The sequence below is a fragment of the Equus przewalskii genome, chromosome 4 (assembly GCF_037783145.1).
Source record: "Equus przewalskii isolate Varuska chromosome 4, EquPr2, whole genome shotgun sequence".
NCBI lineage: Eukaryota > Metazoa > Chordata > Mammalia > Perissodactyla > Equidae > Equus > Equus przewalskii.
Genome location: NC_091834.1, coordinates 73309656 through 73333436, shown reverse-complemented (window position 1 = coordinate 73333436; position 23781 = coordinate 73309656). Strand labels below are relative to the sequence as shown.

The following is a 23781-nucleotide window of genomic DNA, read 5'->3' as shown; positions in this document are numbered from 1 at the left end:
GTTCAGCTCCATTCCTCACTATCAGAGTGATAACAGGCATGTCGTTCAACCTCTCTAAATCTCAATGGCTTCATCTATATGGTGCAATGGAGATACAAATGATGCTTATCTCCTAAGATTGTAACAAGGATTAAATGAAATAATGTATGTAAATTGCTTAGCATAGTGCCTGGTACCTGTTGCATATTATTATTATTATCATCATTATTGTTGTTTTTGCTGTAGTTGATATTAACACTGCCCAACTAGATTGTAAATGCCTAGAGCCCTGCGATCACATTTACGACTTCTCTTGTGCTCTTGATATGACGCAAAATCAATAAGTACTCTAATGGCTTTTAGAGTCAATGGATGAAAAGTGAAAAATGAATTAGTTAATGAACGTGGTAAATTCCCATTCAACATGCTTTTCTTAGACCAAGAGGCATTTGTAGATATGCAACACTCTTTAGCATTCAGGTACATTGTGCGAAAGATCGTTCAGATTTGTGAATCTGAAAATGTTATTTATAATGTATATTTTGTAAATGTATACAGATTAAGAAGGATTAACTTGAAACTGTAGGATAATCTAAATAGCTCCCCTAAAAAAATCACCACAGGCATTTTAATGAAACGTTATTTTACAACTTTAAAGCTCATAGCAATATAATTAGTAATATGTGTAATCTTTATTACCAACCTTAATCTTTTTTATATGACTGAAAAATTATTTTATGGTAGTACAATTAAAATAATGCTAAAAATGTCAGCATAACAGAATTAAACTAAAGGAACTACTACAATATTGTACCCCAAACCAGCTAATTTAAATGCAAAATACTTTGTAAAGGCTATTTATCTGAGCTAATGCATGTTAAGGGATTTAAGGAGTATGCGTGTAACTGAAATAAAAGGAAAAATAAGCACTGTACAGCAATCTTTACTATTGTTTAACACGAGGGAAATATTAAATAGGTTTACATATAGGCCACTTGAGGAAAACGTATTAGAAGCCACATCACAGCCCAGTAAATCTAAAGGAGACTGGCAGGCAGTACCACGTTCAGAGATTTTTAAAGGGAAAGCTTGAAATGTTTAAAATTGTTCTTATATAAATAATGGCATATCGTTAACTGTGATAACTAGGCTGAAGATGCCCAGAATTTTAAATCGATGTTTTGAAAAAAGGATTTCCAAATATTGGACAGTTGTTCAGTTGGCACATGACATCGGTTAGATTTTTTTCTGAATGCTTCTTTCTGTCATTTCACAGTGACTCTACCAAATTATTATTATTATAAAATGAGAATATGGAAGAGTTTAAAAATAAGTATAGAAACCTTGGAAAATACAGAAAAGTGAAAAAAAATCATCTAGATTTTCACTACCCATAAAGCATCACACTTAATATTAGTATATTAATTAATATACTAATATTAATTAATTGATATAGGAATGTATATTCCTAGTTTCCACTCCTTCATGGACAGTTTTTTTTAATTTGGTAAAAAATAGCTGTGATTATATCGCATGGAATATTTGTATGTAATCGAAAGGAATCCAACAAATACATATTTATAAAAATCACTGCTAGTAGTGAATCAGCCATATTTTCCTTATATTATTTTAGAACTTCTTTTTTAGACCCTCAAAAAGTATTGCTGCTTATATATTTATTCCAAATTTTGTTTCAGTTGCATGTTATTTTGTGGGCTATTTCTGAAAACTTGGTTAGCATTTAAAATAATTTAGTAAAGTTTAAATTACCTTTTAAAAATTATCATCCATTAATATCTTACATAATTAGATAGAAGAAGCATAGACCATAAATTTGAGAGAATCTAGATATTATAGTGTGTTTATTGACATAGTTCAATTGTTGAAAGTGGAACTCTGACTTACTAGGAGATGCTGCACATTGCATTTGTTTGGTTTCTATCTTGTAGGTCCCAGCACACTTGGAAAGTCCTGCGAGGACTCAGCTACAGAAAGTCCAAAGAGAACAAGTAAAACCCTTCATGACCCTTGACCACCAAATCGTCAGTCAGACTCTTAAACGGTCACACCCTCCAACGCAGGGCAGAGCACTTCTGGTACAGCCCGGACACACGTCTCCCGAGAGCGACACTGGTCTCACTGGAAATCCACTCACCAAGCTGCTGACTCTTAGGAAAGACGATGACAATGTGGAATGGCATGTATGTCTAATGGCTGCTTGTAAAAATATATAATCAGCTTTTGAAAAAAAAAAGAGTTGAAATTGAAGTCGACATTTTTATAGTAAACATTCCAAATGCAAATTCATTTAACAAGAGGGTTGTCTTAAATTATTAATTTATACTAATTGGGTATACACATATTAATTATTATGCATAATAAAATATAACAATTCATTTTTAGTATTCATTTCAGTTGTGTATTAATGTGAGTCAAAATAGGCTCTAACATTGAGACATCTAATGTTAAGAAGATTTAGCTCTAATTGTAAAGGTTTTCCGATAACTTTAGTTAAAATATTTATCAAGTTATATTATCTTAGATACCCATTAAAATAAAACAGGCAGAAGTTGTTTGAATAGCAGTAAATATGTGCTGTAGGAATGTTCATTAGAATAAGACTAATAATTTTGTTGCAATTAATATTTTATGGAATTATATCTGGATGTTTTACTATTGATTATCTATTCATTTATTCCTACTTTCAACAAGTACTTGCCTACCATTTACTAACTAACAAGAATTTAGAGGTGCTGAGGGTACAAAATGAATAAGAGTGTTTAGCTTCACGGAGTTTATGTTTATTGTGAATTGCTGCAAATGCACCTTCAAAAACTATTGAAAAATGGATAGAACTGGGAATAACTGGAACTGGGGAAAAGATTTCCTTTAATATCTCAATGTAGAAAAACTACATTAATAACTGAGCTTTTTGTACTTTTCTTTTTCTTTTTTTCCGTTTGATTTGTTAGATGGAGCCATGGTCCTATGATCTCCCAGGTTTAACCTCCCAATCTACATTTCTGGTACTTATTACTGATTTCAGGTTGCTGCTTTTTAGCTCTTAAGTCTGTAGCCTCCAGGTACAAGAGTAATGCTCAGTATCCCATTATTTGAATTCCAAATGACAAAGGAAAATTTCTCTTTACAAATTTTATGTTAATCTGGAAAAGGGTAAAGAATAAGGATCTGGTAGATAGTTTAGTGAAATATAGAACCACTGAAAAAAGGACTCTGAAATCCAAAAGTGGACATAAATCTCTACATGGATATTTCCTTACAGTTTCAATAGTGAATATATAAAGAATTTTCTACAAAAAAATAATGAAGGTAGAACTAGGTTCTCTATTCACTCTATGAAGATCATAAAAATAGTTTTAGGATAAAAATCATCTGTACAGTAAATATTAGAACTCGCCCAATACAATTTATCTTACAATTGCTTTCTTCCAAAGTTCGTTTCCTTATGTGGAAGATGGATTTCTAAAGGAAAAAACAAATCCCAAAGGATATGTATATGCCAGTCAATTCTAGGCAAAACACAGAAAGTGATCTTATTATGTATCTTATGAAATATGTTTTCTAAAAAATGAGAAAAGATAAGTAATATATATCAGTCTTTTCCATTTTTCTTAGTAAATATTTTTATTCCTTGTGCACACAGCTTACCTTTTGTTTTATAATAAGTTTGTGCATTATAAAAGAAATTTACATGACCTTAGTGGCCCTTCAGGTGGTGTCAGTCAAAGGGAGTTGCATGGCTGGGAACAGTTGCAAGCCCCAAGTGGTATAATGGTCTCAGGGCAATGCATACATTGGCTACAGACAAAATTTTTCCATTTTTTTAACCATTGTACTTTAAACTATGTATATAGAAGTCTCCTCCATCATTAATGTCCATTTAATCATAATTTCATTCAATCTATTATAGTTTTAATCAGTGTGTCTTCTCTTTGAATTTGACTTATGATGTATACAATTTCACATACTGTCATCATTCACAGTCTTCTTATCTTTGACAGCTAAGATGTACCCTATGTGGTTGCAATTTCCTGATATTCTTTGATTGGGGCTGGGAGTCCATGTCACAAAGCAGGAAGTGTGTAGTCATTAAGCTCAGACAGAAGGCATTAGAACCACCACTTAAATAGCTGTGTGGTCTCAATCTTTTACCTCTCTCACCAACATTTCTACACCTTGAAGAGCTTACGGTTTTAAAGCTCCTCCCACAAGGGCAGAGTAGGGGCTCGGGAGATGGTGGTGGTCATCATCTTTTGGTGTTTCTTGCTCCTAACTTGTACTCCCCTAAAATCAGGGAGCATTCTGTTTATTCAAAGAAGACCCCAGAAATCATGGCTACCACAGAGTAAGTCTGTGAGAGCATCTTTAGAGTTAGGATTTGGGAGCTGGAATTAAGAGTAACTTGGTGATTAAAGGTCTCCAAGACGATGAAATATAAAATCAAAAGAAGCATTTAAGAGCATGTGTCTTTCTGGGATAAAAATCCAAATTTGTACTCATGGGACACAGGACCCTTCTACACTTCTCCCTTGCCTCCTGACCCAGAGTTATCACTGAGCATCCCCAGGGTGCTCTGTGCTTTAGCCACAGGGCTTCACTAGGAATTCTCACCGTGGCCAGGTTCTCTTTTCTTATATCCTTTCTTTACCAACTACTCAGTCAATCTATACCATTTGTCTAGATAATTACAACATACTCTTCAAAATTCATTTTAGGTGTCTTCTCTAAGGTGCTTTCCTTGGTGGTTCTCTGTGTGGATTAGATGCCTGTTTCTCACTTTTCATAGTAACACCTATATCATACAGATAAAAATTGCACTTATTATAACATTTTCACAGAACATGCTACATTTTAATTATTCATTGTCTTGTTTTTCTTATCCTCTGTACCCTCTAGGAGCTCCTAGTTGAGGGGAAGAGAAAAAAAGTAAGCAAATAATTATAATATTACGTAGAAAGGGCAGTGGTATAGATAGGAGCACAGAAGTGCTGTTCTTATCCGAAGTAAATCAGTAGTATGACTTAGAGGAAAATGGCTAGTAGGGCATCTAGCCAGGTGAGATAGCATGAACAAAGAATAGAGATGGGAAACAGCTTGAGGTGAGTAAAAATGAGAGGCAGATGGTAACAACAGCTGACATCAGAGACGTAGGTAACAGACAAATCACAGAAGGGCTGGTAATCCATGTTAAACAAAACCAAATCTTTGAAGGGTTTAAATGTAGGGGCTGGGGCGGCATAATCAGATTTGACTTTAATATCACTGATCAGGTATGTAGGGGAAGAAGCCTGGAGAGAAGGCAGGTTATTTCTATAACGCAGTGAAAGATTATGGGGTCCTCTATTAGAACAGGCTAGAGCTGAGGTATCTATGAGGGCACCGTATGGAAAGGCTGGTTTGCCTTGAGGAGGAATAATCTAGACCAGAAGAGATTTGAGAGTTGTCAGCATGTGTGGTACTCGAAAACTTGAATGAGAAAGAGAGCTGGAGAACATGAATATAGTGAAGAGAGTGGTGAACCAAGGATGGGACTAGGGCAAAGGCAGAGAGAGTCATAAAATTAAAGTTGTTCAGCTGATCTGGCCCAGGGTCTAGACTGGATCTAAAGGAAGATTGTGTACGATGAGTGAGATAATAGAATTTAACATTTCAAAGACGAAGCAGTTTAGAGGATGAGAAGACCCAAGGCATGGCCTAGAGAATGGTAAAGAAAAGGCTAAATTCAGATGTGTAATTTTGAGAGGGGTGAGCTAAAATGTTCAGTATTATTTTTCCACAGAGTTCTGACAGTTGTTGTTGTATACTTTTTTAGGTGCAATGTGCATTCCTTTGTCCTTAAACCTCATCTTTTCCATGCTTATTATCTCCGTTTTGATTTTAGTCAAAATAATTAGCTCTTCCTTTGCATTTCTTTGTCTTCATTTATCACTCTGAGGATGCTTATTCTGCTGATTTGTAGTTCTTCTTTTGTCTAATCTTTTAATTCTGTTTCATCTAATGTAAAATGTTGTGCTTGTTGTGTTTTTAAAAATAACAACTGGATTCTGAGGTGATTAAATATGAAGATTTCTGGAAGCTGTGAAGCAAATTTTAAATCTTAAAATCAATTTAGGATAATGGAAGAACCAATGTCTTCAATAAATTAGGGAAAAAGATAGTCATGTAGATAGATGGCAGAAATGAGGGATAGTGTTAAAGGCAAAAGCAGAGCCTCCGAGGAGGATGAACTTCCACATGTAAGAAAGAAGGGTTTCCTTCTGGAATAGGAGATACCTAACCATGTTTATAGCAAGAGGGAAAAATTAGAGATTCAAAAGACTGGTTCATTTATAATGTAAGCTTCCAGAAAGAAAAGGGATGAATGGGGGGCTAGCCCGGTGGCGCAGTGGTCAAGTTCACAAGTTCTGCTTTGGCGGCCCGAGGTTGGCTGGTGTGAATCCTAGTTGCAGACCTACACACCGCTTGTCACGCCATGCTGTGGCAGGTGTCCCACACATGAAGTGGAGGAAAATGGGCACAGATGTTAGCTTGGGGCCAGTCCTCCTCAGCAAAGAGGAGGATCGGTGGCCGATGTTAGCTCAGGGCTAAGCTTCCTCAAAGAAAAAACATGAATGACTTACGTGTGGTTTTTACTGAAACTATCAGAAGTGCCCCAAAGAAAAGCGTTTACCACAAATTATGTTTAGCATCCTTCTTCCCTTAGGTATTCTTCACATCCGTTCGGTATAAATTTGTTGTCCATTTAATGATGAAATGTGAATGAAAGAAATGTCGTGAAATTAAAATCCGAGTTTAGTAACAATCAATAACGTACTTTCAAACTTTCAGAGACTGGACTAACCAAAAGACACAAACACGCATATGTATTATCCTAGCTCTCTTAAAGATCTCTCGATGCTCATGGAATGATGTCTAAAGTCCAGACAATGGTCTCTACTCTGCACTTTTGGATATGGTACCCACTAGCCACATGTGGCTCTTTATGTTAAATTTAAATTAATTCAAATTTGATGTAATCTTTAAAAATTGAATGAAATTAAAAGTTTAGTACCTCAGTTATACTATCTCCCTTTCAAGCGCTCAGTAGCCATGTGTGGTTAGTTGCCACAGCATTGAGTAGTGCAGTCATAGGAAGTTCCTATTATTGCAGACATTTTTATTGGATGCCATTGGCCTAGAGGATTCTATAGTGTAAGTTCCTCGCCTACTTTTCAACTTCCTCTCAAACCTCTCTTGCCCTTGCTCACTCCACTCCATTCTCATTGGCCCTCTCACTCTTTCTCAAACACTCTGAGCTTGTTCCTACATTATGATCTTTGAATTTTTGCTTCCTTTCCAAGGACTACCCTTCTCCGTGTTATTCACATCTCTGTTCAAATATCAGTAAATCTTTTTCTGACCATTTTCTAAAATAACACTCATCCCCATCAAGCTCTATCCACTTACCTGCTTTAATTTCTTCACACCACTGCTGTTATGAAGCTGTTTATTGTCTGTATCCTCAACAGAGTTTGAGCTCCATGAGGGCAGAGAGTTTGTGCTGTTTGCTTTTGTAGCTCCAGCACCTACGACAAGGTCTTGCAATAAATATTGCTCAATAAGTAGTGCTAAATTAATATAAGATTAGTGTTCCCTTTTTTTTTTTGGCATATTACCTTGGGAAGTATCTTAGTAGAAATCTTTGAACATTTGATTCTCTAAGGTTCTCAGAAATCATGCTTAGAGGATAACATTAACAAAATCGTAAAGTATTTTTATATATCTTCCAGAATTTGCTCCTGGTTGTTTCTGCTCTTGTCTTGGGAAATTCAGAGTACTACAGTTATATGTATATATATATATGTATATATGTATATATATATGTAAAAGATGGGCAATAGATGTTAGCTCAGGGCCAATCTTAAAAAAACAAAATAAAATCAAATAAGCTTTTTAAAGATTAGTGCCTGAGCTAATAACTGTTACCAATCTTTTATTTTTCTTCTGCTTTTTCTCCCCAAATCCCCCAAGTACATAATTGTATTTTTTAGTTGTAGGTCCTTCTAGTTGTGGCATGTGGGATGCCGCCTCAGCATGGTCTGATGAGTGGCGCCATGTCCTCGCACAGGATCCGAACCCGCAAAACCCTGGGCCACCGAAGCGGAGCGTGCGAACTTAACCACTCAGCCACGGGGCCAGCCTCAAAATAAGCTTTTTAAATCTCCTCCAGCTAAAGTATAGAAAGGAAGGAAAGTATAGGAAGGAAGACTATTTTAGAAAGGAGTTGCAAAAGGGAGTAGAAAGCTGATTTAAATTAGAACTATAGAGCCAGGTGTCCAGGATTTCAATCCTGCCCTGTTACCCGTGAGCTGTATAATCCGGAGCAAGTTTTTGGATTTCTTTTTCTCTGAGCTTCCTCATCTGTATGGTGGAGATAATGATGGTATCCACTTCACAGGGTTGTTGTGAAGATTAAATGAGCTGATGCATGCAAAGCACATAGAACAGTGCCTGGTACATCTGCTGCACTGTATCAGTGTTTGTTATTGTTACTGTTTAAAGTGTCTATGATTATTGTTGTTGTTATTATTGCCGTTATTATTATTGGTCATTAGGGAAAGTTGGATAATATGCTTCTGTGTTGTTTGTATTCACGTGGACTAATCAGCTAAAGTTTGACCACTGATATTTGGGTATCTACCTGTAAGGTGAAATCAGAACATTTTAAAAGAAAAATAAAGTTTGTAGGAAGTCCTCTCTCTGCATGTTAAGTGTATGGGCTCGGGCTTGAGGTACTTCACGATAACCACTCTATTGATGTGGATACTGATTTCCAGGGGACCAGCGCACGGTGATTTCCCCAGCCGTCACCTGCCAGCTGGTGGAAGCAAATGCGAGGAAAACAGCACCTGTCAGAGTGTCAGGATTACTTCATTTTAAGTTCTAAAATGTTCTGGTGTTTGATAGACCTATACTCTTAACTTAAACATCCTAAAAAAAAAAACTTTTAAAGGTTGTTAAAATTTTCCTCTCTAAATTCAGGCTGAAGCACAACTTTTACTATCACGCACAATATTCTAAATGTATTATATTTTGCTAGATGGAGGACGTTATTGAGGATATAATCGGTATGGAATCAAGTTTTAAAGAGGAAGGAACAGACTCTCCTCTGCTAATGCAAAGAACAGTAAGTGTTTCCAGACCTGAGGAGGTCAATTAGATTGCAATAAATACGAGCTTCTGATGATAAAAAAAGAAATTTCATTTGATTAGTAAATGGTGTTTTCTTCTGTACTTTTGAAACAGACACAAGATAATAGACGAATATTTGAAAATATTGGTGCAGAAAAAAGGTTCTATAATGTCATTGAAGAAGATAAATGATAGGGCTTGCACTATCTCATCTACCTATCATCCATCTATCTATCTATCTATCTATCTATCTATCTATCTATCATCTATTTCTCTATGATCTTTCTCTCTCTCTATCATCTCTCTCTTTCTCTCTCTTTAGTCTCTATAAACACCCGTCTAATTATATATCTAATCTGCTATAGCATTTTCTATGAGTGACTAAATTTTCAGATTTCCTGTTTTAAGCACAGCATATAATCAAACGCCCTCACAAGCTCATGGCTAATTGTTGACTATTTTACCTTGACTAACAGCTATCAGATTCAGAGGCTCTACACCTTGTAGAGGAAAGAAAAAGCTTATAATAACGAAAAATCATAACTTTACTTCTGAGCCAATAACGAGAGCATAAAGATGAACTGAAGAAAGGTGGGGCAGGCCTCCCTTGCTTTGAGGTACACAGACAGACTTCCATGTTGAAATCAGCACAAATTCCTGGAATGTTATGTAAGGAAGGGATGGTATCATCTCCTCTTTGATTGCTGTTGTCTTCTCATTGTTCATTTGTTAATTACTAAAAATATGATCTGTAAAGGGTGTGCAAGCTCTTTCCACACAGTTTGAAGGTTTTTTGTTGGTTTGTTTGTTTATGGTTTTAGACCTTTTAGAACACAAAAGAAAAAATATGGAAGATTACAATTAAATTGTTACTTTAAACATTTCACTTAAAGAAAGTGAATTCTGAATATAATGCATACTGTGGATACTTTTTATCACCAACTCAATGGGTATGGCTATGTAAATGATGGATATCTTAAATTGAAGACCTTAAGAAAAAGCTGGAGAAAGAACCCCGTTTTTCTTTTTTAATCTTGAAATAAACTATCTAAAAAGAGAAATCTCTCTTTCTTCCTTTTCTCTAGTATGCAGGATCTCTACTTTATGACAAGTCACTAATACTAGTATTATCTGACAAAGGTCAAATGAGGTTTAAAACTTAGTGTTTTTTGCAGTTTTTTTTTTTAGAATGGAGTGACAATTCTTTCTACCTCTTCTCTTCAGATTTCAAGCAGCATAGTTACATGAAATCTGACTAATTTTCTAGATAAATATGTTATTAATGCTAATTTCTGTCTGTCTAATTTCACAGCATGAGGATACTATTTTCTTAACCAGTATTCAACTTCTGGGTTGAGGAAATGACATTAATTTCCCACAATCTTCTCTCCTTTGTATGTGGTACTTACTTCATTGAAATTGTATGTTGAAACATTCTCTTTGTCAAATTATCTTACTTGTTTGTAGAGGCTGCATAGAATGGTTTACTCAGTACAAATAGTTGGCAGTGGCTATCCTGAGTTTTCTTTTGATATACAGAAGGTACGTTTAAAAAGATAGATACTAGTGGCCTATCTGTAGTTAGATAAAAAATGTCTGCTGTTGACGAGTCAGCAATCATTGACATCTAGATCCACATATAAAACCAAGCAGTTCAATTAACCAAATATCTCTTCAATATACGTTATGTGCAAAGCATAATACACACACCATAGGAAACTAAAAGTTGAGGTGCAATTCACATTTTGCGAGACCATATGACAGTAGAGCAGTGCCGTGAGGCACACCTGAGAGGCAGGAGGGAAAGAGTGTGGAACTCAGTGTTAAACCCAGGTTCTAATCTAGACATTGGGCGAGTCACTTCACCTCTCTTTACTTTGCTTTCCTCTTCTGCATTAAGAGAATCATAAAAATATTTGTCTCCAAAGCTGTTTTTATGTTAAATCTTGGTAGACCACCTGTGTTTATTTTAAATGCTAGTCAGAGAGTTGCTCTGGAGTTCGAGTGAGGGAGAAACCATGCTAGATTGAGATGTTTTTGGGAAATGTCTTCTTAAAAGATGATATTTGAAATATAGTTGTGAAGGATGGTTAAGATTTTAAGAGGTTGATACGAAGGTGGGAAAGTAGCAAGTTAAGAGACCAACATAAGAAAAAGCAGGAGTGAGAAAAACAGAGAATGTATAAGAATAGCTGGTAGAACAGAGGTAGGGAACTCTATAAAAAACTATTATTAAAAAAAGAATTTTTATAGTTCATGTGGGTAAAAATAAAGACTGTTGGATTAAGAGGAATGCTTTGAGTAAGCATATTAGCCAGTGAACTTTTGGCAGTAGATGGCAGAACCTGGCTCATTTGGGGCTTAAGAATGAAAGGAATTTGTTGGTTCATGTCATTTAAAGATTCCTAAGTAATATCGTATGTGGGCATCCCTCCATAAAACTTCGCCTTCGTTTTCCTCTGTGCTGGCTTTTATTCTCCACTGCTGAGCAGACACATAGCAGCTATGCACACAATTCTTTCTTGCTAACCCAGTTTTTTTTTTTTTTTTTTCAGACATTCACTCCTTCACAAGAAGGAGGAAGTTTCCAATTAATTTAAGCCAATCCTGGTGGCCCCATTTCCCTTGCCAGACAGTGTTTTAAGACTGCGCTTGTGTTGCAGTTCTGGCCTGTTGAGCAGTTACTAGGGCCTTCCAGGAAATTTCTTCAGTCTTTAAAGGAAACCCAAGAAGGGGAAAGTTTTTGCATCTCCATGATGTTATAAGACAATGTGACTATGTAGTCATTTTATTGCCCAGAAGGTAAATAAGCTAAGAAAAAACAAAAGACATAAAGGGAGAAGAAAAGCCAAGAGAAATGCAAAGAAATGCTGCTTATATGCCCCTGGAGAATTCTTTCCCTATGAGTTTCACAATATGTAAGATTTTTTTGTCTTGATTTTTATAAGCTAATTGTTTCAGGATTTTTTGATTGTCATAACCAAATGCATCCTAATGAATACATTTGGTCAGCCTTGTCAATCTCAGAGAAGGAGAGCTTCCTTTTCTCCTTAGTTCTAGTTAAATCCCTGGGATAATTCTTATTGGAGCAATTTCTGTCATATATCTATTCCTAAGCCAGTTTCTCTGGGTCTTGGGCCTACCCTAGAGCTGTGGATTGAGCAGCCCCATACAACAAATTACCTAGAGTAAGAGTGAGAACCAGTAGAATAGGAATTTTTACCAAAATAAATGTGAATGAATTCTAGAGAGGCCCAACCAACAGACACCCATTATAGTAAGCTTCAAAAGTGGGGATACTTATCAATAATAGTAATTATTATTAATTTATCACCTCTATATAGCACACACTTTTCTAATTATTTTACATGTATTTTCTCTTGTTCTCAGAGGAATGTGTGAAATTTCAGGGGCAATCTATTGGGTGTGCTATTAGTTACTTTGAGGCTCCTTTTCTGTGGCCCAAGCAGAAAACCTTGGGTGTCACTTAGCTAAGATTTATCCAAGGACCACTGCACACAGGCCTAACTAAACATCATGTTATAACTTCTGTGGATGGGAAATTTGGAAGCTGCTGAGGGGAAGCTTGGACCACTTGTGATTGTTCTTCAAATTTATACAGGTTGAAGGAAGTAGTTCAAGGTTTTCACAGATCCATTTAGCCTAAGTATTTCTGACCCAGAAATGAGTGTTCCGTGATTAGTGACTAGACTCTAATTAATTAAGCAGACTTTACCTCTCAATTCTATTTGATCAAGAATGTTAGCCACCTGTCAATTAGTTCTTACTGCAACAACTATGTAAACTGAACTGAAAAGAGCCAAAGTGCAAGAAATATTCAGCCCCATCAGTCATTCTTTCATTCACACCTTGACCTCTCAGTTTCTCAATCTCTTTAGTTAATGATATTTTTCTCCTCCCTATTTAGTCATCTGCTCACATGGTTAATCTTAGATCCTGCTATCACCAATTTCTCTATCCCATAACATTTTTATTTCACAGTTTTTGACCGTTACATTCTATTTTTTTGGTGTACCGACTCTAGTGTTCTTACTTCACCAATTGTTCAAGTTGCGGAGACTCCAAATCAATGGACCCTATCACTGTCTTCAGTGGCTATTGCTCACCTCTTGCAACATTTTGAAAATTTATTCCTTAACCTGTCTAGGGTCCTTGATCAACTGCTATGACTAATTCTCTTGCAAACACTCTGAACATGTCCCCATTTTCCTTCATTTAGCTCTCCTGGCAAAACTTCAACCCTGTTTAAACTTATTTCTCATCTCACTCCGCATCTTAACCTGAGCAGCTGAAGGGCTAACATTTTACCACATTATTCATTAGACTCAACTCAGATGTATCACCAGAATTTCACAGGTGCTTTCACCACTACCAGACAACACTACAGCTATTCCCTGGGAGAAAGTCCCATTAACTGAGACAACATTTTTATACTTTCTCTCCTCAAATTTCACAATTCCCTGTCCCTTCTCCATTTTTCAGCTGATTTCTCTTTACAGCATATTTTAGAGGAAAAATATATGCAATCAGATTAGAATTTACGCATTAGCTTTGCATCACCAATTCTACTAAACCACGTGCATCTATTTTCTTTTTTTTCTGCCATCCCTTCTGTTGTAATAGAATAATCATCCCAGTTCACAGTTTAAAGCCAGCCTCACCACTTGTGTTCTGGATCCCACTCATTCCTACTCCTCCAAGGACTTTCCTTCTCTAAATAGCTCTTCCTTTTCTTATATCATCAATGTATTCTGACCTGTTGGATTATTAATATCAGCATTACACTAGTCTTTAATAACACTCCTTAAAAATCAAACCAAACCAAACAACTCCTTTTGAACACATTTCCTTTCTAGCTATCATGTCTTTTCAAAACTCCCTTTCTCCCACAAAACTCACTGCTTCCATTTTCACCCTACCTCCTTTTCCTCACCTGCCATTCTCTATTCTTCAACAGAGCTTCTGTCCTCACAATTCTAAAAGAGCTCTTAAAACCAGCCAGTGCAGAAGCCAATAGTAAATTCTCCATTCTTATCTGACGTGTTTTCTTAGTGGCATTTGCCATGGTTAAAGTACTACATGGGATTCCATGGCACCATATTTTCTGGTTTTCCACCCATCTTGCTGGTTCTTTGTCCTTTAATGGACATCTAGATGCTAGTGTCCCAAGGCTCAGTCTTAGGCCGTCTTTTCTCATATATCTATACACTTTGTAGATGATCTCAACCCATCTCCAGCCTAGATGTCTCCACTATATGCTAGACTCATATATCTTGCTGTTTAGTTGGCATCTTTAGTGACTTTAACAAACACCTCAAACTTAGTATGACTAAAAAGAAGCTTTTGTGCCCCCCAAATCTGCTTTTAGTTCATCTAAAGCCAAAAAAGGTCATTTTTCTCTTCTCCCTCTTACTCCCATACCCCCACATCTATCAGTATGTCCTTCTAATCAGCCTCCAAGACTTCCTGAATCTCGCAGCTTCTTATCAGCTCCTCTACTAAAACACTTTTCCAGGCTACCATGTGCTTTGGTTGAACTTCAGAAACAGACTCCTATCTAACCTCCCTGCTACTTCTTGCCCCTTACAGCTGTTCTTCACACAGCCATGAAATGATCTTCACAAAGCAAAAATCAGATCGTCTTTCTCCTTGCTTAACATTCTATTAACTTCTTGAAATCCTCAGAATATGATTCAAGCACTTTACCATAGTCAGCACTTCCCTTTAGTTTTACGCTCTGGTCTCAATGGCCTTCTTCCTGCTCCTTGAACATGACACACGTATTATCATCTTACGACCATTGAACTTCCATTTTTTGGCTTGGAATACTTTTGCCTCAGAACTTGGCATGACTGCTTCTTTATGCTTCAGACCTTTAGTCAATATCACCTTGTCACTCGAGAGCCTTCCACAGTCTCCCTTACTAAAAGACCCCATCCCATTACTCCCTAAATCAATATCTTATGATAAGAGTAACAAAAATTATCTTATTTATTATTTTACATGCCTATTTATTGTGTACTTCCACTCCTAGAATATAAACTCCTTAAAGAAGTGATTTTGTCTGTCTTGTTCACTGCTGTGTCCTGGAGCCTAGAACAGCGACTTGTTGATTATTTTCTTCTCAGCACCCAGTACGATATCTAGTACATCATGGGTGCTCAGCAATTGCATATTAAAGAAATATTCTAAAATTCACAAATGGTGAATTACTATTTAGGAATTTTTTAATGGCAAAAAAGCAGCAGCAATAAAGATAACGACAACAATAGTAGCTACTATGCTTTGGGTACTTACTATATAACAAAGATTGTGCAAAACACTTTTCATGAAAAATTTAATCACCGCAACTAACCTATGAGATAGAGACTATTATTACCTGTTATCAGTTTACAAATGAGGAAAGAGGCTTAGAAAAGTTCAGTAACTCACTCAAGTTCATACAGGCAGTAGTGAATGGCAGGGTAGGAGTTTGAATCCAGTCCTGTATGACACCAAATGCAAACAGCCTACCCACTCTGTTGTGCCAGCAGCCTCAGAAGGAAGCCGTTTCATAGAACTGCAGAATCTTGGAATTTGAAGGGACCTTAGACCGATCCTCTGCCACACTCCAGCCGAATAACTGATAAGCCTCTGAGTTTGCTTCTGTCTCCGTATAATTTCCACTCATTGGTTTAGTTTCACCCCTTCCTTTCAGAACTCTGGTTGTGCATAGTAACTCATTTCTTTTATCATATACGGGTATTTTTCAACCAGGTGTCTAAATGCTAGTGGCATTTGGCAACCTCAGTAAACTATTATAGTTCAAGACCATTCCAGAGACAAGGACTGTGTAAATATTAACAAACCCCTGTGCTTGGTTGGAACTTGAAAGGACTGCATAACACAACAAGTAAGCTTTTGTCAATCACAGTCTAGACCAGATTAGTCTTAAAGTCCAAGGAAGAACCAAAGTTCACCTTAGTGCAGAAGTTTCTGCACGGCTGTCCTGGTTATTGTTTGCAAGTTTAAGGAAAAGAAAATGATGAAGGAGAAAGAGAAAACCATTGCTATTGTGAAGGTTATAGACACTTCAAAGTTAAAACTGGTGAGCAAGTGCATTTTGGAATTCTTTCAATGTTTGGAGATGAAACCACCTTAAATGCTGAATGTAAGCTTTATAAACTAATAGTCAATAAAATAAGGTATGTAGAAATAGAGCTTTGAAATGCGTAATATATTATCTGCTATATTGACAGATTTTTACCTACAAGATAGTTTTTAGTGCTCTGGCTACAGTAAAAATATTTTTATAGTCTATTTAGTAAAAAATTGTTAAAACTAATGTCTTATTGTGATTTTTTTAATCAAAAAGTGAGGGTTCCACTAGTTATTTGTTGCAATGTTTACACTAAATTAATAACTGTTTTTATTAATTAATACTAAATAGATCATATGCATATAAAGTGTATGATGCACAAGTATTTATAAGTTGCCATTCTATGCTTTGTATATTATCTTTTCTACTCGAGTTATAAGCCAGCTCCCCAAGGACAAAGGATCTCTCACTCCCGCCCAATACATTATTTTTATTCACTCATAATAGAACAAAAACAACAACATCAATAATAATAACTCAGACGGACTTTTCTGTTCAGTGTTTGTCATTCAAAACTCAGAGCCCTGCTTTAGCAAATAAAATAAAGTTAGAGGGAGATAGACTGTGTGTGTCCTAAAACCGGAAAAATCTAGTTTACTTCATTTAAATGAATAAACACAAAAAAGGAAAGGAAATAATCTTGGAAATGCCACTTTTTTGTGTATTCATACGTTTCGTGGTTTCTGTTCCCTGGCAGCGCTCACTCTTTATGCTGAAGTTGATCTTCTTTTCATGTCTGCAGTCAGTTATTCTAACAGTCTCACGCTCACCGTTGCCGTTTTAGGTTCACAGTGAAAGTCTTCACAAAAAAGCAAAATAGAGGATCCGAATAACTCAAAATTTTCCCCTAGTTTCCCATGAAACTCACACTAATATGTGATATAGATATATAGATATCACACGTATACATATATATGTAAGGGTTTAGGTTTTTTTTTCCTTTTAGTCTTTATACTGAAAAATTATCTAGAAATATAATATGTAACTATATACACATAAAAATAAAATATTTTCTTGCCTGTTTTGTATTTATAATGAGATTTTCTAGGAGATAGATATATCGCAAATACACATACCACACACACATATAATATATATATAATACATATAGTATATAAATATATACATACGTATTATATATATGTGTACATATATACACACAGATGCATATCTCCAGAAAATTCTCAGGGTTTTAGATAAATAATCAATTTTCAGGAACATAGTAAGTATATACTATGATGCCCCATCTCTTGCTGAGTAAATATAAATGGAGACAGGTATGAAAACATAAATATAAATTAAATTATTAAATTTCTGGCCAAGTTTATTAGTCCTTTTGTGTTTTGGTGAAGAGAAAAATAAACAAGACTGTCACGAGGGAGAGTGTTGGAGATGGTTTGGAACTTAAGTTGAGAGTAGGTTGATTTCTGATGCTTAACGGAGTGAGGACATTTGAGGTGTAGAAAACAGCAATGCGACAGAATGAAACAGAAAAATGCAGTCCAAGGGCTTCCAACTTTTTTGAGTATTCAAAACACTTCTTACCGTTAAGTATGTTAAGGCAAAGACCCTTCCACAACAGGTTAGGCAGGAAGGCATCCAGACTTTGTGTTAGACAGACCCAGGTTTGAATCCCAAGCCCTCTGTTTATACAACTATATGATCTTGAGATAATTACGTAATTTTTCAGTTTTAATTATTTTATATTTACAATGGGAATTATGATACTTACCCCACTGAGGTGTTGTAAAGATTACTTGAGATACTGTTATTTGTTATGATTATGAAACCTGTTTAGCTTAATATCTGGTATATAGTAAATAAACAACTATCCATGACGTAGTGTATATGTTATGATAATGCTTGCATTTTATTATCTTTTAAAAAAAATTCCCCATATATGGATTCATAGGTTCCTCGTGGCAACACTCTTTCCCCCACCTTCTCCCTTTTATTGGAGTCTGAAATCTATTTTTGGAAGCCGTGGCATTGTATGTGTGTATGTGGCGATGAGAAATATTTCAGAACTTGAGAGTAGTGGTAACTAACGTTGACTAGATAACGTGAGGCCATTTAATGAGAATTTGAAAGGTAGACACAAGAATTTGAGCTTAATATATGAGTTAAAGGGGAGAGATTTGAGATTTTAGAGTTTTGAGTTGGAAGAGATCAGAAGACAGTTGTATTTTTAAAACATGAGTTGGTCTGAGAGGAGCAGTTGGGAATTATCTGAGAGGGCTGGAAGGACATAGTTTAGGTCTAGGGCCTTGAGAATCTTGAGATAACAGAGAAGAAAATTTAAAGTGAGAAGGGATTTAAAGGAAAAAATGTCATAACTGGGTGATAGATTGGACATAGTATATGGAGAGGGAAGAGGCCAAAACAGAAAAAACACATGGAATTTAGGTCAGATTATTTATATTGTCTTTTACTATGTGTGGTCTGATAAGAATAAATGGATATATGAACATTTTCATAGCTTACTTAGATGTTTCTACAATAATTTTGTCCCAGATTTTATTTTCTCATAGGGCAGCACTGATTTTAAACACAGGCAAAGCTACATTTTTCTAGGGTCATGGAAAGTTATTATCTTCTCAAAAACTAAGAATTTTATCATCAAATGTGATTGAATTTTATCAGCTACTTTTTCTGAAACTACTCAGGTGATCATAGGCTTCTTTTTCTGTTTTAATGTCGTAAAACTATTTATGGGAAACGGACCTGGATATGGCAAATTATCTTGTTTATATTCTCCTGGCCTCAAATTGCTAATAATAGTTTGCTTAAGATTTATAGGCGTGAATGAAATGGGCTTATGATTTTTCTTTCTCATATCGTCTTTGTATTGTTTCAGTCTCAGTGAATGGGACATATTCTCTCTTCTCTATTGTCTGGAAATGTTTGTACAAAATTGAGATGATACATTTCTTGAAAATGTGACACTTTTGCTCATAAAACCATCTAGTCCAGATATTTTTTTTGTGGAATATGTTTAAAGTTTGTTTTGATATCTTCAGTATCATAGGACTGTTCAAGCTATTATTTACCTTTTTAGTCAGTTCTCCTCAAGAACATTTTTCTAGAAATTTATGCATTTTGTCTAAGCATTCACAATCATTGGCAAATAATGAAAGCTAATACCTCTCACTACCTTTTTCATTGTGGTAAAGTATACATAACATAAAATTCACCATTCTAAACATTTTAAAGTGTACAATTCAGTGGTATTGTGTAGATTTACAGTATTGTGTAACCATCACCCATCCATTTCCAGAGCTTTTTCATCATCTCAAGGAGAAACTCTGCACTCATTAAACAATAGCTACCCATTTTCCCCTGCCCTCCAGCCCCCAGTATCTCCTATTCTCCTTTCTGTCTGTATGAATTTGACTACTCTACGTACCTCATATAAATGGAATCATACAGTATTTGCCCTTTTCTGTCTGGGTTATTTCACTTAGCATAACATTTAAAAGATTCGTACACGTCATAACATGTATCAGAATTTTATTCCTTTTTAAGGCTGAATAATATTCCACTATATGTATATTCTGCATTTTATTTACCTGTTTATCTGTAGCTGGACATATTGAGTTGTTTCCACCTTTTGGCTATTGTGAATAATACTTCTATGAACATTGGTGTGCGAGTATCTGTTTGAGTCTCTGCTTTCAATTCTTTTTGGTATATACCTAGAGGTGGGGAATTGCTGGTCATATGGTAATTTAATGTTTAACTTTTCAGGAACTGTCATAGTTATTTTCCACGATGGCTGCACCATTTTACATTCTCACAGCAATGCACCAGGACTCCAATTTCTCCACATCCTCACCAACAATTCTTTTTCTTTCTTTTGATAATAGTCATCTTAATGAGTATGAAGTGGTATCACATTGTGGTTTTGATTTTCATGTCCTTATTAGCCATTTGTATATCTTTTTTTGAGAAATATCTATTCAAGTCCTTTGCCCATTTTTTAATTGTTTTCGTTGTTGTTGTTACTGAGTTTTTAAAAAATAGTCTGGATATTAATCTCTTAATAGATGTATGATTTGCAAATATTTTCTCCCATCCTGTGGGTTGTCCTTTGACTCTCTTGGTGGCATCCTTTGATGTACAAAAGTTTTAAATTTTGATGAAGTCCAATTTACCTGTTTTGTTGTTGTTATTGCCTGTGCTTTTTGTATCATACCCCAAAAAATCATCGCCAAACCCAATCCCATGGAGATTTCCCCCTGTATTTTCTTCTAGGAGTGCTATAGTTTTAGCTTTTATGTTTAGGTTTTTGATCCATTTTGAGTAATTTTTGTGTATGGTATAAGAAAAGGGTCCAACTTCATTCTTTTGCATGTGGATATCCAGTTTTCCCAAGAACATTTGTTGAAAAAATGATCCTTTCTTGGTTGAATGGTCTTGGCACCTTTGTCAAAAATCATTTGACCATATATTTGAGGGTTAAATTTCTGGACTCTCTATTCCACTCTCTTACTCTGTATGTCTGTTTTTATGCCAGTACCATATTGTTTTGATTACTGTTGCTTTGTAGTAATTTTTGAAATCTGGAAATTTGAGTCCTCCAACTTTGTTCTTCTTTTTCAAGATTATTTGCTACTTAGGGTCCCTTTAGACTTCATATGAATTTTAGTGTGGATTTCTCTATTGCTGCAAAAATCACTGTTAGGATTTTAATAGAGATTGAGTTGAATCTGCAGATTGCTTTAGATAGTACTGCCATCTTAACAATATTAAGTCATGTTGTAAAATAACACGGGATGTCTTCCATTTATTTATGTCTTCTTTAATTTCTTTAAGCAATATTTTTTAGTTTTCAGTGTACAAGTCTTTTCCTCCTTGGGTAAATTTATTTTTATTTTATTCTTTTTGATATTTTTGTAAATGGAATTAGTTTCTTAATTTCCTTTTCAGATTGTTCATTTTCAGTGTATAAAGATGCAACTTACTTTTGCATGTTGATTTTATAGTCTGCAACTTTGATGGATTTATTTTTTTAATTTATTTTTTATTTTTTATTTTTTATCATTTTTTTTAAAGATTGGCACCTAGGCTAACACCTGTTGCCAATCTTCTTTTTTTGTTTTTAAAGGATTGATGCCTGGGCTAACAACTGTTGCCAATCTTTTTTTTTTTTTTCTGCTTTATCTCCCCAACCCCCACCCCGTACACAGTTGTATATCTTAGTTGTAGGTTCTTCTAGTTGTGGGATATGGGACACCGCCTCAACATGGCCTGACGAGTGGTGCCATGTCTGCGCCCAGGATCCAAACTCTGGGCCGCCACAGCAGAGCGCGAGAACTTAACCACTCGGCCACGGAGCGGGCCTCTGATGAATTTATTGATTAGATCTAATAGCTTTGTGTATGTGTAATCTCATGCTTCTAAATATAACATCATGTCATCTGTGAACAGAGATCCTTTTATTTATTCTTTTCCAGTTTGGATAACTTTTCTTGCTTTTTCTTGACTAGTTACTCTGGCTAGAACTTCCAATACTATGTTGAAGAAAGTGGCAAAAGGAGGTATCCTGGCTTGTTTGTTCCTGATCCTAGGGGGACAAGCTTATTATCTTTTAAATCTCAACTTGTACTGTAGTTATATACTCCTTTAATTTAAAATCTCTTTTATTTAGTATTCATTCTTTTTAAGGTCTTGCCAGAAGCATGTCAAGTTTGTTGATTAAAAAGCAAAACAGAACTTTTCCTTGTGGATCTATTCTTCTACTGTTTTGTTTTTCACTGATTTATGATTTTATCTGTTCTACTTTCTTTGGGTTTATTTGGTTATTTTTCTAACTTCTTGAGAATTATACTTATTTTATCAAATTTAAAAATTTTATCTATTTTTCTCATGTTAATATTTAAGTGTGTAAATTTTCTTCAAAGCATCGCTTTGCCATATCCCAGAAATTTCTTTATGTGTTTCAGGAGCTTTCATTTATTTTTAAATTCCAGTATGATTTTGTCTTTACTCTTGAGTCATTTAAAAATTTCCAAATATTTAGGAAATCAGAGACTCTATGAAGTGTGTTGAAGGTTTGTTTTTGGGTATTTTTTGGCTGAGTGCATAATCAATATTTGTCTGTGTTCCATATATACTTGGGAAAACAGTGGCTTCTCTCATTTTTAGATGTAGAACTTTGTACATGTCTATTATGCCAAGATTTTAGTTTTATTATTAAAATTTATAACATTACTGATTGTTTTTATTTCTGCTTGACTTTTCAAAGATTAGGAGAAATGTGTTGAAATCTTGCACTACATTGATAGATTTATTAATTTCTCCTTGTAGTTCAAAATATTTTGTTTCACTTATTTTGAAGTTGTTTTATTAGGTACATGCATGTTCACAATTTCAGTCCCTTTTTGGAGATTATTATGTAGTGACTCTCTCCATCCCTAATAATTTTTCTATTTTAAAGCCTATTTTCTCTAACAATATAGTTACATCAGTTTTCCTATGGTTGTCATTTGCTTGATATATTTTTTCTATCATTTAACTTGCAACTTTGTGTGTCCTTTCACTATATAGGTGTGTCTCTTGCAAGCTAAATATATCTAAATACTGTGTTCTTACTCAAACTGTCAAGCTTTTAGCTGAGGAGTTTGACCTATTTCCATTGATTATTATTATTGATATATTTTCACTTGTTTCTCTCATCTTAATTTCTTAAATATGTCCCATATTTTAATATGTTTCTCCTTAATACATTTTTTTACTACTTTCACATCTTTTGGCTTCTTTACTATAGAAACCCAACCATACTGATATTATCTGGTCTTTAACACTGAGTTAAATGGTTATGTATTTCACTTTATCTTTGATCTCGATTCCCCTCTTCTTTTTTAGAGTACAACCACTTATCAAGATATTTGATTGTTTCTATTTTATTATTTTTGAAGCATATCTTTTAAATATCTCATTCTATTTAGGCACTTTATCCAAAGGTGTTTTCAATGTTGATAAACCTTCTTAAGCATTTTATGCCTGTAAGAATATTTTTATCATGGCCTCATATGTGAATGACGTTTGGGCTGGGTATAAAACTTTGTGTTTTAAGTTCTTTTCATTTAACATTTAAAAAATACTAATTCATTTTCTTCTTTCATCCAATTTTGCTACTGAAAAATATTATGTTAATCAGATTCTTCTTCCTTTGGACATAATCTCTTTTTCTCTTTAGGCTTTTAGATTTTTCTCTTTGTCAACGTATATTCTTAAATTTCACTATAACGTCTTGGGTGTAGGTTTTTCCTATCTTTCTTCTTTGGCGTTCTATAGGCCTTTGATTTTTAAACAAAATAAAATAATGATAAGATGAGATAAAATAAAATAATTTAATTTTTTATGTAGTGTTACTTCCTGGGAATGTATGCTCATTATTTCTTAAAATATTTTCTTTCTTCCAATTTTATTTTTCTCCCTCTCTGAGA

General features: G+C 34.9%; 1 protein-coding gene across 5 annotated transcripts in view; it reads left to right on the top strand.

Moving 5' to 3' along the window:
• Positions 1–23781, top strand: part of TFEC (transcription factor EC) — a 178932-nt gene that overhangs the window by 130521 nt on the left and 24630 nt on the right. For 2 of the 5 annotated variants that reach the window (XM_008521805.2, XM_008521803.2), the window contains 2 exons: positions 1929–2180; positions 9080–9166. In XM_008521805.2, coding sequence (XP_008520027.1) covers positions 2001–2180; positions 9080–9166 — 267 coding nt within the window. In that variant the 5' untranslated portion in view covers positions 1929–2000. Of the gene's footprint in view, positions 1–1928; positions 2181–9079; positions 9167–16113; positions 16280–23781 lie in introns of those variants that run through there. The other 3 variants (XM_008521804.2, XM_070616349.1, XM_070616350.1) reach the window with 2 other exon arrangements.